The 16647-nt window shown below is 49.3% G+C and overlaps 1 protein-coding gene across 1 annotated transcript in view; it reads left to right on the plus strand.

The window, feature by feature from the left end:
* LOC129047127 (serine/threonine-protein kinase PAK 3-like) overlaps positions 1–16647 on the plus strand; it is a gene marked incomplete at its 3' end in the record, with an annotated part of 68840 nt that overhangs the window by 50925 nt on the left and 1268 nt on the right. The window contains exons 5-12 of the mRNA XM_054518441.1: positions 3814–3877; positions 4684–4732; positions 6035–6144; positions 6914–7031; positions 7857–7956; positions 8373–8569; positions 10960–11100; positions 14120–14268. Of these exons, the coding sequence (XP_054374416.1) occupies positions 3814–3877; positions 4684–4732; positions 6035–6144; positions 6914–7031; positions 7857–7956; positions 8373–8569; positions 10960–11100; positions 14120–14268 (928 nt within the window). The remainder of the gene's footprint in view (positions 1–3813; positions 3878–4683; positions 4733–6034; positions 6145–6913; positions 7032–7856; positions 7957–8372; positions 8570–10959; positions 11101–14119; positions 14269–16647) is intronic.

Raw genomic sequence — 16647 nt, forward strand, 5'->3', positions numbered from 1 at the left:
AGGCACTGGGAGCACAGAGCCTGGCAGGTTCCAGCACTGAGCACCAGGAAGAAGAGCTAGGATGGAAGGGTTAGAGCTGGGTAGAGAAGCAGAAGCAAGTGCCTGAATAGAAGTGCTTTTGAGACTGGAAAAGAGGAAACCTGAGCATGATGGCAGGTGCCAGTAAGATTTCTCCTGATGGAATATCAAGGACAAGCTGCAGGCAGAACTGCAGGAAGCTCAGAGGAAGATGAAGGCAATGGAGAAGAGGCACCAAGAAGAAATGCAAAGGATGCACAAGGTCCTGCTGCAGTACAGGCTGGCTGACCAAAAGCAGGTGAGTGAAAGAGCAGGAGGCAGTGCACTCATGCAACAAGTGGTCTCTGCCCTTGTTGCCTTTCCCCTGCAGAGCAGCAGGTGGATGGGGAAATGTCTCTGAGCGCCATGCTCTGTGGTCTCCATGGCAGCTGGTCAGAAGGACACTTACTGGGCCACTGAATCTCAGTTGCTGCCCTGGGCAGCAGGGCTGGTGCCTTGGCCGGTGGGCCAGCAATCCTGTGCATGTATTTCTGCTGGTCTCTTAGAGCTTGCTTTGTTTTTTGAGGGGTTTGTTCAGGTGAGCATGGTGACCCACACAGATTCTGAACAAGTTGTCCCTGTCCATGGTGAATGCAGTCCGCAGAACGGGGTGAAATGTACAGTTGTTCTTTCCCTGTCACAGTCTCTCCTATGGCTGGCTGTGACAAGCTGTAGTCTCTGACTGCTCTTTGGGTTTGACTTGAGGAGGAAGAGTTGACAGCTCAGCTTGCAGCCTAACACCAGTGTTGTTCCTAAGGGCTTGCCTTTGAAATGCTGTGTCTGGGCCATCGCTGCCAGGCGCCCTTCTGACACAAACAAATTTCTTGTCCCAGAGGGACGCAGGATCTGCCGTCAAAGCTGCCGCAGCAGCAGCATCCTCTGAAGAAGCCTCCTGTCCGCAGCCTGAAAACCAGAGCATGAGCAGTTCGCCCCGCTTGAGCCAGAAGAGAGAGAAGCACTTCCTGAAGCTGCTGAGTACGTCCTGGCGATTTCTTGTGCAATCCAGCAGTGTATTATAGTGTGTGTGCCTCAGCATGAGCTGTAGCACGTTCCTCCTCACTCTGGTGTCAGACAGACATTTGCACTCCCTACAGAAGCCAGTGTTGTGCTTGGGGGCAGCCAGGGAGCACTCGGGGCGTTCCTTTTGCCTTTGAGGCAAAAGGTGGGAGTGGGTGGGCTTTGCCTGAGCTTCCCTGTGCAGTAAAGACAAAAGCTGGGATTGTGTCCCAAGCAGCAGTAGGCTGCAGCCTAGCCAATGACTCAGTGAAGGTGTGTGTGCTAGTCCAGCCAAACTGATGAGAACACTTGGCTTCCTAGATTCCCTTTAGACTCCTGACTGGTAACCAGTCATTGGAGACAAAATACTTCAGAGAAATTGCTTGGCTGTGGGGCTGGTTTAATGCTGGTGTTGTTTATATGACTGTTGGTCCTTCTGTTATTCCTTCTGTGGTTTGGTTTGATAAGAATTCTACATTTTGGTTAGCCTGACCTCCTTGAAGAGAACATCAGGTGACAGCACAAATAAGAGTGGAAGATGTCTTTTCAGTACCCCCTACAAGTTAAAAAGTTACATTCTTAGAACAATCTCAAGGTATCAGAGAGGAAGAACTGTTTTCAAAGTGCCCCTAAAGAAGAAAACCAGGATGCTTTTCTTACAATCCCTACTTGGTATTTTAGTTGTGTCCTTAGGAAGATGCATCAAAGAGACACATCTATGTGGCATGGTCAGATAAAACTGCCCTGCAAGCAATTCTCAGGAGGAAGCCTGCAGCTCCTCTGCTGCATGTTCCTCCAGTAGCAGGCACTTTGTCACTGCTAATGCCCAGCTGGTAAATATTCTTGGAACACTGAGCATTGGCTCAGTGTTCCAATCCCTGCACAGAGTCCTGCACTCTAGGAAAGCACACCAAGGCTTAGTGACTCTGCACTACAACTGAGTTGCTTCTTACAACTAGTAAGAGCTGCCAGTGCAGTGCTGTCAGAGAATAACCGGTCAGGTACAGAACAGAGCCCAGTTTACTCAGTGTCTGCCATCAGCTGCTGGGACAAAAGAGGGGTTGGATCGACTCCTCCAGGGGTCTGAATTCAAAGACATCCATGTTCTGGCTTGAGTTGGTCAGCTGTAGCAGCGGGGGGGGGGGGGGGGGGGTGTTTAAGATGCTGGTTGCTGCTACCTATTTCCCAATAAGCATCTCCTGGAGAAAAGCCACTTGGGTAAACATTCAGGCAGGCAGTCAAGTCCACACACACCACACTCACCACAGCAAGCTCAGTGCACAGAGGCAGAGAGGCCTTTTATAAGGTCAGTTTCAGCGAGGTTTATTTGAGCACGCCCGAGGGGAACCAGAAGACAAAAGATAAGCCATGTCCTCTGCACAAGGTTTAAGTAGGGGCGGGTACGAGGGCGGTAGCAAGGGGGAGGGCAAAGGGAATGGGCTCTCAGGAAGAAGGGGCCGTCCACCAGGGGTATCACAACCAATGAGGAAACAGGGGAAGGAGAAACCAGGGAAAGTTGGGACCTATGGGGAAAGGAAGTGGGATGTATCGGTGTTATGCAAGAGTCCATGAGGAAGACTTTTCTGTCTGCCCAGGTAGGGTGGAACTCTATTGTAAGTATTCCTCCCTTCATGGGAGGGCTCTGGGGATTTCCCTGAGGGACAAGCAATCAGAGGATTCCACAGTCAACAGCTTGTAACACAGCTGGCTGGGGCTCTGGCTTCTTCACAGTGGCTGTCAGTGGCCATTCGTGGGCTTTGCCCAGCTTTTTGTCATACCTGCCCTGCCACTGACAGTGGTGTGACTGCAGAGGCTGCAGCCTTCCTTAGCTGTGAGGTTTCAGCTGCCTTCACCTGGACTCGTGAGAGGATCAGCATCTCATTTGTGCAGGTGTCTGTGTCACGGCAGCGCCTGAGGAGCGGCGCTCTCCTTGTGGCCCGTCTGGGCTGTGCCCTGTGGGAAGATGGGAGCCGTGGGTGGTGTCCAAGGGGCCGAGTGCAGTGCTAGTGACAGCTGCTGCTAGTGACTGCTTCTGCTGCTAGTGACTGCTTCAGCCCAGGCTGAAGACAAGGCCTTGTAGCTCTTCACTACATGGGGAACGGGCAAAGTGGTCTTCAGAACTTAGCCTGCTCATAAATGAAAAGGGTTCTATTTCTTACAGCCATTGTTCTTGGATGTAGCACAGCATGAGCTGCTGTTCTCTAAAAATGTCAAGGCATTCTTTAGACAAACTGCTGAGAAGTAGAGAAAATCCCCTCCTCTCCTGGAATTCACTTTGCAATATTCTTTCTGATCCAAAAACAAGAGGATGTTGATAAAAATTCATCCCAGGTGTTAGGGTGCATTTAATCCTTGGAAGTATGAAACCTTTTGTTGAATCTCACAAGAGAGTGTTTCTTGCCAAGAAAATGAAGGGTCCAGAGTTTTCAGCCCTCCTTCCCATTTGTCATCCCATAGATGACCACCACTTGCCTTGGTGTCCATTCTTTTCTGGTCTCTGTCTGTTCTGATGGTTTTTCCATGGGCTTAGTTTCCCTTCAAGGCAACCCTCCAAAGGAGTGTGGGAGAATCAGACTCTGTGCAGGCCAGAGCTGCCTGTCTTGCTGGGGCTGCTGTTGTTGTTGTTGTTCTTGTTGATGTTACTGTTAGCCAAGCGACCAGAAATTGCTCAGAGCCCCAGAGAGTGGAGCTGGGTTTCAGCTGTCCTGGAAGTCAGGATCTCTGTTTTGAAGTTTGCTTCTTGCAATTTGTTTCTTTCAGGGCATGTTGTGAGTGTGGGAGGTCCGGAAAAGAAGTACACGGGATGGAGACGTATTGGCAGTGGGTGAGTGCAGCCAGGCTTACTTCTACAGAGCCATGGGCCAGGAAGTTTGGTGGTGCAATATCCCATGGAAAGTCAGGCAAGCTGCAAGCATCTTCAGACCCTGGCTTTAGATTGTCCCTGTCTCAGTGCTGAGGCAGTACAAGGCTTCCTCAAAGATTATGAATCTTTGGATGCTGACAGTGTCTTGGCTGCCTCAAGGAGCAGGACCTGGAAGCCCTCCTGTCCCTCCAAGATGTGCCACCAGATTGCCTGTTTTCCCATGAGACGTGGTTTTGTATGATTCCAAGTAATATGGCCACACTCATGAAAGAAGAAAAACCTGAGAGAGCCGTTTCCCACCTGATAGCTGTCAGATAACAGCTCTCAGTAGCATTTCTTAGTCGTATTTTGCTGGATATTCAGTGGTCAGGAAAATAAGAAAGGCCATGTGGTGTTGCCTGAGTTTGGCAGGTAGGATCACAAGAGAGGAGCGAGAAGGCCTGGCAGGACTGTGTGTTTCATTGGCTGGGCAGGCATGCCACAGGCACAGACACGAGAAGGAAAAGGCAAAGAACAGCCCTGCATGCATAATCTAGTGTGTACGTTTGAGATTTGTAGCGGCCCATTTTTTTCCTGTTGGACCCAGCTTTTCTCTGGGACACTCTGCATGGCAGAGGGCTGCTGGGCCGCTGGGCCATTGGCTGAAGAGCAGACAAAGCCCAGTGTTTTAGAGGCACTGCAGGCAGCAGAGAGCTTCTGCCTGGGCTGCCTTTTGCTTCTGAGCACTGAACAACTTCTCTGTTTTTTTGCCTCTGCTCTGTTTCTAGGGGTTTTGGAAGTGTTTATAAGGCCTTCAACGCTGCCACAGGACAAGCGGTAAGTGCCCACGCGGATTTTGCAGCTCTTGAGTGCTTTCCCTTGGGATGTGATCTGTGGCCAGAGCTTTGGGCCGCCTATCTTTGCTGCAAAGGCTGTCCCGCAGAAGCAGCCTGTCTAGAGGCAGGCTGCAAAATGCATTTTGGACAGACTTTGTCCTTCCTACCCACCTGAATGAATGCAAGGATGGCAGTGGTGTCCTTCAGAGAAGGACATCCTAGCTTGGACTTACTGGATGAATCTGCATAGATTAGCTGATGGCAAGAGCATTCATTCCAGCCCAATTCCTCTTAAGGTTCAGACAGATATTTTGTTTTCCATCATGTGGTTTAGTTGGAAAATATCATGCAAGACCTAAAGAAGGAGAGATCTTGTGTGGAGCGCAGTTTTGCCTTTCAGTCCTAGGGAACCTAGTTCACATACACGCACACACACAGAGATCAATATGAAGGAGTTGTTGAAGAGCCTTAAATAGTACAACCTTGTGTTGATCCTGTGTGGGTGACATTCCACTAGAGAGATGCTGTCTCTCTACCTACCGCACAGACATGGCAGTGTCTTGGAGAGTCCTGCTGCTCTTTGGGGCTAAAAGTTCAGAGTCCTGAATTCAGCTTTTTGGCTCTCAGCACATACATTCCATCTTCCTTAATAGTAAGGAATTAGATAACGAAGTTCCTTATCCACCTGCAGTGCTGGGCTCAGGAACTGCACTTGGAGGGAGGGGAGGTCTAGGAGGCGTCCAAAAGGCCTAAGCCCTTAGGTGCTTATAACCTGGGGCGCATCCACAGTGTACCACAGAAAGGGTTATTAATTTATAAACCCACTAAATAATTACAAGTCTAAGCCATGTGCAAGATTGTTCTTCGGAGTTGCGAGACCCAAACTGAAGAAGTTAGGATGTGCTAGGATTGTAACTTTACTTTGAGTCGCTTTGGAGTTCTTTTTTGGACAGCGTTTTCCCTGTCACATATGTGTGTGTTCATTCTGGCACACAATGGAAATGGCAGCCGTCTCTGAAAGGCTGGTCAAAGCCCCTAGAAATGCTAACGTATTGCCAGTGATTTCAATTTGTCTTCACAGGAGCAAAATTATTTTTGGCTTCTAAACATGTGTAAGCGATAATAGTAGTGCTAAACAAAGTCTATTTGAGAAGTCTGTGGGTGCAGAGAGTGCTGTTAGCACTTTGTGGTTGATGGTTTAGAGTCCCTTTTGACCGAGGTGACAAGGCACCCAGGCCCGTGAGTTCACAGAGAAAGAGGCTCTGGTGATGTCTGTCCCTCACTGCTTTCAACGTCATCGTAGGTGGCCGTAAAGCAACTTAATCTCCAGCACCAGGGTTGTGAGGAAGTGGTAAAGGAAATCCTGGTCATGCGGGAACTTAGGAACCCCAACATTGTCACCTACTTTGAAAGGTAAGTAGTTCTGACAGAAAATGGATCTTTCAATTAACATCAATCCACTCCTGTATGAGGCATGGCAGGAGATTGCATTTTGTCCCCATCAGTGGTTCGTGGCATAAACAGCTTGAAGATTGATCTCAGAAACCTGGCTCTCTTACTAAGCCAGCAGCCTGTATGTTCACTGGCTGCACGTTTTGCTGGTTTGGGGCGTGTTTTTTTCCAAGGGTTGGAGGAGAAGTGCTGAGAAAGCATCCCAGAGATGATTTCCCTTGCACCATTCCCACTATTTTTCATTGCCTTGCATGCCAAAAGACTAGGCTAGGAGGCACATAATTTGCCAGGTTTGAAATTGTTTTTCCTGTTTGTACTTTCCTTTCTGCAAAGTTTCCCAAAGGGTGTTGGCAGTGCTGGACACCCACATGCCCTGAGTGAAAGCTGTGAAAACTGTGTCTCCTTGCTGCTGGAGTTAATGGTGCAGTTTGTGTATGAAGATGATGAAGCAGCTGCTGGGATGCGTCTGCTTCCAGATTGATCTTTGCCCTCACCAAACTGCCTTTTTCCCCTTCTTGCCACCTAAGCCATCTCGTTTTCCACGGGTGTGCCTTCCTCATTGAGGCAGCACAGATGACGGGGCACTGGATAGCCTGGGTGGAGTGTGTCTTCATTTGATTCCATCTTCATTTCCCAGTGACCTGGAAACAAAACTCAGCTGCAGTCTTTTCTTCCATACGGCAATTTAGCTGTGCACATTCAGCTCCACGCTGTTGCTTTCATCTTGCAGCTACCTTGTCAATGAGGCTGTCCTGCTGGTGTTGGAATATATGGATGGAGGCTCCTTAGCTGATGTAGTCAGCCTAAGAAGGATGGCTGTAGGACACATGGCAACAGTGTGTCGGGAGGTAAGGGGTCCTGCTTGTGCTTGGGATGGCTTGGACGGGCTCGTAGTTCGAAAGAGATGCTAAGTGAGCGATTCCATGTTCAGAGCATTCTTTCTGTGTTGCTCTCATGCTTCAGAGAAGAAGGGGCATCTGCACTGAACTGCCTGCCAGTGTCCCTGCCCTTACTGTAGTCTGTTCTTTACTCTGAGTTACCGTTGTTGAACTCCCTGTCTCTTTTTCATTTTTATTTTCTGTTCTGCCCTTTTCCTCTCCAAGCCTTTGCCCCAAACCTTTCTGCATTGCCTTCTTTGCCCGTAAGTGCAAAGGTGCTGGTGTGCGAGTTTTCAACCAGCGGCAAAGCCAAAGAGAGACTCACCTGTCACAGGTCTCCGCTTCAAAGGATGGCATAGCACCCAGCATGGTGCTTGCCGCTGAAAACTGACCAATGAGCTGCTTCCAGGTTCTGTCGAGGCAGACGTATAACCCTTGTCCTGCAGGCTCCCACCTGTCGGTGATCCCCTTGGTACCCAGGGCAGGGACTTTTTCTCTTTTGGCAAACCCTTGTTTGTCCTCCAGACAGGGAGAGAGCATCCGCTGCAGCAGCGGTCATTCTGACTGCCTTTGCAGGGGACAGTCTCCAGCAACGACTGACATTTCCCCGTCAATAGCTAATACGCCTCCTTTGGAAAGATCCTGCTCTCCGAGTCTTGCAGCAGCAAGCTCTTCCTCTTTCCTGCACTCGCTGCTCCTTTGAGATCTGTGAACCTTCAGGAGCAGCCTCCATTTGCGTCTGATGCAATCAGATCAGGCTGACTTTTGGCTTCCTGTTTCTTTTTTCTCTCGCAGTGCCTGCAAGGCTTGGCTTTCCTTCATGCCAACCAGGTGATCCACAGAGACATCAAAAGTGACAACATCCTTCTGGGCCGGGATGGCTCCGTCAAGTTGGGTGGGTATTCCTGGTCAGGCGCAGCGCTCCGGGGAGGCGGTGTGGGGCTGCTTGGGAGTGGCTGCCGGGTGCCCAGCAGTGGCGCTGGTGAGAGTGCAGGGAGCACTCTGCAAGCCCAGGGCGCAGCTGGAGGGTGCCGGGTGGTCTAGAGGGCAACAAGGTGCCAAGAGTAACTCTGGTTTCTGTGTGTGTTCCTTCCAAAAGGAGAGAGTTGCAATGTAAACGTCAGGGGAATGAGGAAAAGCCATGGTGGGAGGGTTGTTAAGTGGACAATTGCCCATGTCCTTGGCTGCAGCCCTGAGGAAAGAGAGCCCAGCTGCTTTTCCAGCACGATTCAGCACTGCATTCTGGGACTTAGAGTGAAGAACCCTTTTCCTTGGTCTCCTACTTGAAGCAGTGTTTGTTTTTCTCCTCAGCTGATTTTGGCCTCTGTGCTCTGCTCAGCCCTGAGCAGAGTAAACGGAGGTCAATGGTCGGCACCACCTGCTGGATGGCACCCGAGGTGGTGAGAGGAGAGCCCTACGGCCCCAAAGTGGACACCTGGTCCCTTGGCATCGTGGGAATTGAAATGGCCAAAGGAGAGGCTCCTTATCTTCGGGAAACCAGTGACAGGGTAAGGTGCAAATACGCTCAGTTAGCTGTGTCCTTCTGGTCCCTGTCTATTAGACAAAATCCCATTCCCACAGCTTGAAGTGCTTCCAGCAAGGCCCACTTCTAAAACCGTCCCTGGGACTCACATCAGCTGTCAAGGCTAGACCTGGTGCAGCTTGGAATAGCTGGGGCTGCACTGGCACCTTTCTTCCTTTGGGAGAGAAGGCTCATGTCTAACCGTCTGCTAAGGCAAGAAATTGCCACTGTAGACTGCAGCTTAAAAGATGGGGTCTAGGTGAGCACTGAAGGCTATGGAAGAATCACGTAGAGTCTCCTGTTTCCTTTCACTTCAGGCTAACTACCTGATAGGCAAGCAAGGGGTACCAAATCTGCACCAGCTCAGGCTACCCCGTGGCTTGTGTGAATTTCTGGGCTGCTGCCTGCAGATGGATGTGGACAGGCGAGGCTCTGCCAAGGAACTTCTGCAGGTACAAGGCAAAGGGGCTGCAGGCCAAACAGCTGTTCTCTGTCAGGGTTTGCTCCTCGGCCAAACTCCAGGCAATCAGATGGGCCCCCACATAGTAATCTCTGCTCTGCATGCTTTTCAAATGGAAACCAAGTAGGATCCAAGACTGCTTGAGGTTAGAAGGGATCTGTGAATGTCATCTACTCCAAAGCCACGGCCCCTGGCAAGGACATCTTCAAGTAGATCAGATTGCTCAGAGTGCCATCCAACCTTGAATGTTGCCAGGCTTGGGGCTTCTCCCAGCTCTCTTGGCAGGCTGGGCCAGTGTTCCAGCATTCTCCTCATAAACAGCTTCTTCCTTAGAGCCAATGTGAATTGAGTGTCTTTTAGCTTCAAACCGTTGCCCCTTGTCCTCTTGCAATTGGCCCTGCTAAAAGAGATGTCCCCATCTTTCTTGGAAGGCCCTACAGCTATGGAAAGGTCTCCATGGGGCTTCCTCTTCTAAACAAGCTAAACAAGGCTAAACAAGCACAACTCTCACTGCTGTCCTTAGAGGAGAATTCCCACCTTCTGGTAATTTCTGTGGCCCTCTTTTGCTCTCGGCTGGTGTATTCAGGTTTACCTGGTAGCAAAGGAACCGAAGTATTGCAATGCCAGGGACGGGGTTTGAGGAACACAATGAAACAATCCCTGCCAAGCGGTTTTAGATTGGTCTGTGGGAAGGCGGGGGCTGTGGGGGAGCTCACTGGGAGCATCTGAGGGCACCCAGCTTGTCCCTCCTGTCGCACTCTTAGAGGTTTCTGCCAGGCAATCGGGGACAGCTGTGCAGGATTTGTGCCAGCCCCATGTGCTGCCTGGCCCGGTCAAGGAGATGAGAATCGCTGTGGCTTTGCTGCCAGGTCTTGTGGCAGACAGGGAGCTGCTGACCGGGCCACTTCCTTGGCTGTGCCTGCTGTGAAGGAAGATGCCAGCCGGCACAGGATAGGGGGTGCATGCCGAGGCAGACACTGCTCTTCCTGCAAGCCAGAGCTGAGCACATCTGTGCCCTGCTGCTTGTGTCCTTGCTCCTGGCTTGCTGCTGAAAACCTGCATGTCCAGCGGTTCTGAGAACAACATGTGGGATCAATAATTTTCAGAGCTCTTGGGAGTCTCTTGAGGAATGCCTTATGCCCCAGATCTCTCTTGGTCACTCAAATAGGCCATGTCTATAGCAAATAGGATCTTGAGTAGGTCTGTTGACTTTCCTAAAAAGAAAAAACCTTTGGACAGCAAGCAGCAATCCCACAGTGATATCAGGACCAAAATCCCAGAGAGTGACGACACCTTGAGGAATGGACTAGTGCAGTTCTGGGCCATGTTTCCTGCAATAGCAGCATCCTGGACATGAAAGCAGATGTGCTGCTGGTGCCCTCAGTCCGATGTCTGTGTATTTCTGGGCACTAGAGGAATCCAGCCTGACCCTGTTAGGAACTCAGTTTGGAAAAGAATGGCTCCTTTTTCCTTTGTCTCTTTTAATTTGGTTTGTTTTGTTTCTTTTTCCCTTTGGGCAGCATCCATTTCTCCAATCAGCGGAGCCTCTCTTAAGCCTCTTCTGACAGGCTGATTGCTGTCATTCCTGCAGCAAGGAAATGCAGGAAGCAAAGGAGATGACAAGGACAACTTCAGCACTTGGAGAACAGAGCCTCTGAGAGCAGGTAGAAATCCTGAGGAGAGAGGGGCCAGGAAACAGGCAGCCATCAGAGCAGGAAAGCATGGTGGCATCTCCTTTTCTCCCAGCTGCTGACACTCCCTCTAACTTTTGGATTAGAACAGCATTGCTGGAGGGCACAAAGTCACTACTGATATGCACTTTTCAGTTGGGGGGTGGTGTGAGGCATGAAGCTTCCACTGATTCTTGGGGGAGATGGCTGGGACTTCATGTGGAAGTGTCTTTCTCCCCTCACCAGGAGCTGGAAGGGCAGCGTTTGGCGGCACAGCAGCTGCTGGCACAAGGGGCAAACCTCCTGGCAGAGGTAGAGAAGGAGCAGGAGAAAAGGCTGCTTGAGATGAAGCAAGAAGTTGCCACCATGCAAGCTGAACAAGAAGAGGTGCGAAGCAGAGCCAGTCAAAAGGCAAAGGCTGTGAAAAGAGAGCTTGTGTGTTGTTTTGGACTGCTCTGCGCTCCTTATGGGCACTGTTTCTCTGGACACTGTCTGTCTGGGTGGCATTGTCCCTTGGTAAACAGTGCTGGTGCCAAGAGGGCAAGGACCGGTCAGGTGAGAGGCTACCAGAGCGCAGGTTTGAGGAAGGCAGCAATGGCGTTGCAGGGCCAGAGAATGGGAAAGCCAGAGCTTTGTCTCAGAAGGTGGGAGGTCCCACAGGAAGCCCCCTGCAGAGCCAGGCTAGAGCTGTGGGAGTGGGCTGCCAGTCAGGCTGCTGAGGAGGTGCCTGAAGCTGCTGAGTACGTCCTGTGCATCCTTTGTCTGATCGAGCAGTGTACTGTGTGGGTGCCTCAGCATGAACTGTAGCACATGTTCCTCCTCACTTGGTGCTGGACAGACATTTGGACTCCCTACAGAAGCCATTGTGGTGCTTGGAAGCTGGCAGGGAGCACTCGGGGCGTTGCTTTTGCCATTGAGGCAAAAGGTGGGAGTGGGTGGGCTTTGCCTGAGCTTCCCTGTGCAGTAAAGACAAAAGCTGGGATTGTTTTGCAAGCAGCAGAAGGCTGCAACCTAGCCAATGACTCAGTGAAGGTGTGTGTGCTAGTCCAGCCAAACTGATGAGAACACTTGGCTTCCTAGATTCCCTTTAGACTCCTGACTGGTAACCAGTCATTGGAGACAAAATACTTCAGAGAAATTGCTTGGCTGTGGGGCTGGTTTAATGCTGGTGTTGTCTCTATGACTGTTTGTACTTCTGTTATTCCCTCTGCAGGCTGCATGGGCCCCGCCATCTAAATCCCCACGTGTTGTGGTTTGTTTCTAGAATGTTCTGCTTCCCCCATGTTATGGTGTTAATGGTTCTGCCTTTGTTCCCCTCCCTTCCACAGTTACTTGTCAATCTCCCAACCCCTGGGAGATTGGGAATGGGATGGTGAAACGTGCAGGCTAGCTGGCCAGCCCGCCTTCAGCCAAAGGGATGTTGCCGTGCAGGACTTCCACTCCGCAGGAGGAAGAGGCAACTCTCTAGTTAGTGGCAAATTTGGGTTTTTTGAGCCCCCGGAGGGACCAAGTGCACCCAAGGGATCCAGGAATAAGAGAGCCTCGAGGGTGGGGAAACACTGGGTTTTAAAGGGAGTGGGAGGTAGGGGTGGTAACAACACACGAAGAAATCAGAGTCTGGGGAAGGGTGATACATAGGTGACAGACATAAAGGGACAAACTGAGGGAGGGGCCCTCAGTTTGTAACTGAGGGAGGGGCCCCGGCCCCTGAACCAATCACCTGACGCCCTGGCTAGAAGGTTCTAGAGATAGAGGCAGGAGTGCCAGGTGACTGGCAGGCAGCCGGGGGTGGGGAATTAAAATGATACATCGGTAACTGGGGCAACCGGGGAGGGCTTGGGAGATTGACAAGTAACTGTGGAAAAAGGCAGAACCATTAACACCATAACATGGGGGAGAGAGAACATTCTAGAAACAAACCACAACACCCACTCTAAGAGCTTTTCAAATGAAAACGAAGGAAACGTGCAGCGAAGCAATGGAGGAAGCGGAAGAGATGATCAGGACCACTTCAGGATTACTTTCTGCAATGGCAGCTTGGAGCTGGACTCACAATAATAGTCCTACACACCCTCAAGCCTGTTGGAAGATTCCCTTCCTTGTCAGCCAGGGAATAAGGCTCTACATTCACTTCTGAATTGGCCATTCTTTCTTAAAGATGGAAAGTCCTTCCTAAGGGCATTCTGGTGTGGTTTGGAATTGGGAACAGTCTCCGTTCCTTTATCAGCTCCAACCTACCCTGCCTTTGGAATGCTGCCCATTGGCCAGTTTTTGCCCAGCCGAGGACTTTGGGATGAGGAAGAATATGCAAATGCATTTCCAGCCAAAAGCCAGTGAAGAGCAGGGCAGCCTGTGAGAGACAGTCTGAAGTTCCCCTCATTTGCCTCATGACTGTCTCAAGGACCGACTTTGGGACCCTGAGGAGCCTGATTGGAATCCTGGTCTGCGGTGCTGGATAAAGGCCAGAAATCCTGAGGCCCCTGAGCAGAGTTCTGGCCTGCCAAGCAATTGTTCACAGCTGTGTCTACAGTGACTGCTTCCAGCAGGGCCTGCCAGGGGGCGAGGCGCCCCATGTGCTTGCACCTGCTTGGCGACAATAGCCCAGGAATTTTCCCACCTCTTGGCCCGGTTGGACTTTTCTGGGGTAACCTTTGGTGGTCCAAAGAAGACCCCTCATCTGCTTTTCAACCACCGTGACAGACAGACTGAGATGGAAGAAGCCTCTCTCTCAAGGACTGAGACATGAGAAGCTCCCCCCTCCCAAGGACTGAGACTGAAAGCCCCAACACGGGGGAGCTGTGTGGGGGAGCCGACCTGACCACAGCAAGATATTTGCCTGCAAGTGTGGCCGTTGGACCAAGAAGACATTGGTCCTCGCCTACTGCTGAGAACATGGACTACCTGTTACATCTATTCTTTATTGGATCTTTGTCCCCCTCAGCGGTTTCAATAGACTTTCTTCCAGATCTGTTTTCCCCCCCTCAGCAATGGACTATAACAGAATCTTGAGTTAACCAGAACCTTTGAGAGCTTCCCAACATGACTTGGTGAACTCCATCAGCTGGATTACAAGGACTTTGTCTTTCTACGTTTGCTAGCTATATCCCCTCGCTCTCTCTCTCTCCTCTTTTGTCTTTTTCCTCTCCCTTAATCCCTCTATGGCATTTGCTGTGCTCATTCAATAAAGGTGCATTTGTTTGGATTAATACTGAAATCCCCACTGTGTTGTGTTTTGCACTCTGAGATCAGGAAAACGAACCATCACAGCTCCCTGCTCGCGTGAGCGGATCATGACACAGCCAGAACATCCTGTGCAGATCCAGGCTTTCAGCTGTGCCCATGGATGCTTTTGGTTCCTGCTCGGTGTAGCCGGCACGTCTCCCCTGTGACTGCTCCCGCCTCCCAGGTGGCCGTGGCTAATAGGTATGAGGCTCTGAGAGTGCACCGAAGAAGGCAGGCACGTCTGCTGGCAGTGCAGGAGAGCAGAGAGAAAGTGCCTGGCAGGACCCTGGCCAGCACCCGCTGTACCTGCTCTTTGTCAACAGTACAGGACTGGTGGGTGATGCCGCACTTGAGGTTGTCTGGGGCTCAGCAATGATGGAAAGTCTGTGTGCTTGAGTGGCTTTGTCCCTCTCACTGTGCCTTCTGTTGTCCCTGTGCTCCGCGATGTCTGCCCAGGGCTGTGTAGCTGCGTGGCACAGCTTAAGTGCAGGAGAGCCTCATTTGTTTGCCTTTTGAGATGGCTGCTTGTCATCGATGGAGAGAGACAGGAAGACTGACTCGGTGATCAGAATCCGATTTTCTTGTGGGATACAAGCATTTATATACTATTTTAGGGAGACTAGTACTGTGTACTACAATGATTAGGTTGAAGTCACTTACACGAACTTATGCATATAACAGCATCTCTTGCTTGCATTGTTTAATAGGATTTTCTTTTTCTGGTAAACCTGTCTAATTAAATCTTCTTGCTATCTAGATCTAATTTTCAAAGTTCCGTTTGCTTTTGCCAAGGCATTTTATCTATCAATTCTCTTATCCTAATAAGGTCCAAAGTACTCTCTGTCTTGTGCACCCCAATATCATATCTCCCCCTTCTGTGTCAACCAAAACCACTCCTTTAATGGTCTTATTAATTAATCTCTGCACACATTGAAGCAAGCAAGGTATCATGATTAATATAATTATTATCAAAATTACCACATACATACCCATCCTAAAAAGAATCTTTTAGTTAAAAACTCCAGCCACTAAAATCTCAGGCTTGATCTTTATAAACTAAAAACATTCCTGCTGGCAGCTGCATTACTGGATTTAGAAAGTCTGCCAGAAGTGTAATTGTACTGAAAGTTTAATTCTTATAGATAGGGTGATAGGGAGAAGCATTTTTAGACTGATTCCTTCCCATGTATTTAAAATGAACACAAAAATCCAATTTCACAGAACCCAGGAATTCTAATCCTTGGGGTTCCACCAATGGTGGTTCATGAGGTTAAGGGATCCAATTTGATGTGATTTGATCTGCTTTCAAAAAAAAAAAAATAGTGTAAAGTTCTGGAGGAGCTATATTCCCCCCTGGTTTTTTTTGCTTTTTAATAACATGTGTGTTTCTCATGATGAACATAAGAAGGTAACATCAAAGCCAAACAGTATGTAACATAACGATAAACTTTTACTAAGTAAAAATTAATCAGATAATAGATACAATTATAGCACATGAGAAATAGAATGGTGTTTTAAAACAATACATGATCAATTTCTTGAATATTGTACCATTACTTAGAGTCTGTAGTAATCGGCAAGCTTTATTTTTTTAAAGTGAGGGCTTGAAAAATCATTCTCGGGTAAAATTTCTAAGTTCATCTTAAACGGAGGTTTAGCTGTTCTAGGTCTAAATTTGATAAGCCAAAATGACTTGAATATAATTTTCGTGCAGAAAATTTTCTCTACTAGTTAAAGCTAGGACTTGGCTAGGGTCACGGCTTTTAACCGGAAGAGTCTTTTTAATATATTTTAGAAACCTCTTAGTAGTTAGAAAAATAATAGATGTCTTATAAATAGTTCTAGAACAATAAGTGAAGGTTTGAAAAGTAGCTGGTTTTCTCATTTATCATTAGTTAAATAGTTAGTTAATGGTACCATAGACAAATAGCAAATGAAAAAAGGAATGTTGGTTATAAAAAGACAGCAAATTCACATCACAAAATCAACACCATAATCAGGGTTACTTAATATATCAGTAAAAATGGTCTTAAGAAATTGAGGTTCTATTTCCCTAGACATATATGACATTAAAGCAAAAAAGTAAAAGAAGGCAATAAATAACTCATAACTAATTACAGTCCTAATATGGAATTATTTCTCATTCTTCAGTATTACTTATAAAAAATAAAATAGCAAAAACTGTTCTTAGACGGGAGATGGAGAGTGGGACCTGGGCAGGTTTCAATCCGGCTGGGGCCGTCTCAGGGTAGCCTCACAGGCTGTAGCCTCACAGTCTTCCCCGCAGCCTCCCACTTTTTTAATTGCGCCCATGACTGCCTTCCAAGCAGGAAGCATTCGGAGCTCTGGCTCGTGGCCAGGCAGTGTCGCGAGGTCATAGAGCTTTACTCCGACCTTGTCCCGGAAGCGGAGACTAAATACAGAAGAAGGGGTAGCGTCGGGGACCATGTGTGACACCCATCATAAAATGACTTAAGGTCGTGCTTTGGGATGGGGGAGCCACGCCTGTCCAGAAGGGCAAGCACGGTTTCATAGACGTCTCTCTCTTTGAACATTTCCTTTCCCATTCCTTTAGTTCCCCTGGCTCACCTGTCAAAGCGCAGCAGACAGGGATTGCAGGCCCAAACGCGGTTCTCTAACCGTCACCATCAGTTCCAGGGGCTCGCCGACTCCCCGCCTGTCAGGCAGATTCATTTCCTCACACAGGGCACC

Source organism: Molothrus ater, unplaced genomic scaffold (genome assembly GCF_012460135.2).
Source record: "Molothrus ater isolate BHLD 08-10-18 breed brown headed cowbird unplaced genomic scaffold, BPBGC_Mater_1.1 matUn_MA565, whole genome shotgun sequence".
NCBI classification, from domain to species: domain Eukaryota; kingdom Metazoa; phylum Chordata; class Aves; order Passeriformes; family Icteridae; genus Molothrus; species Molothrus ater.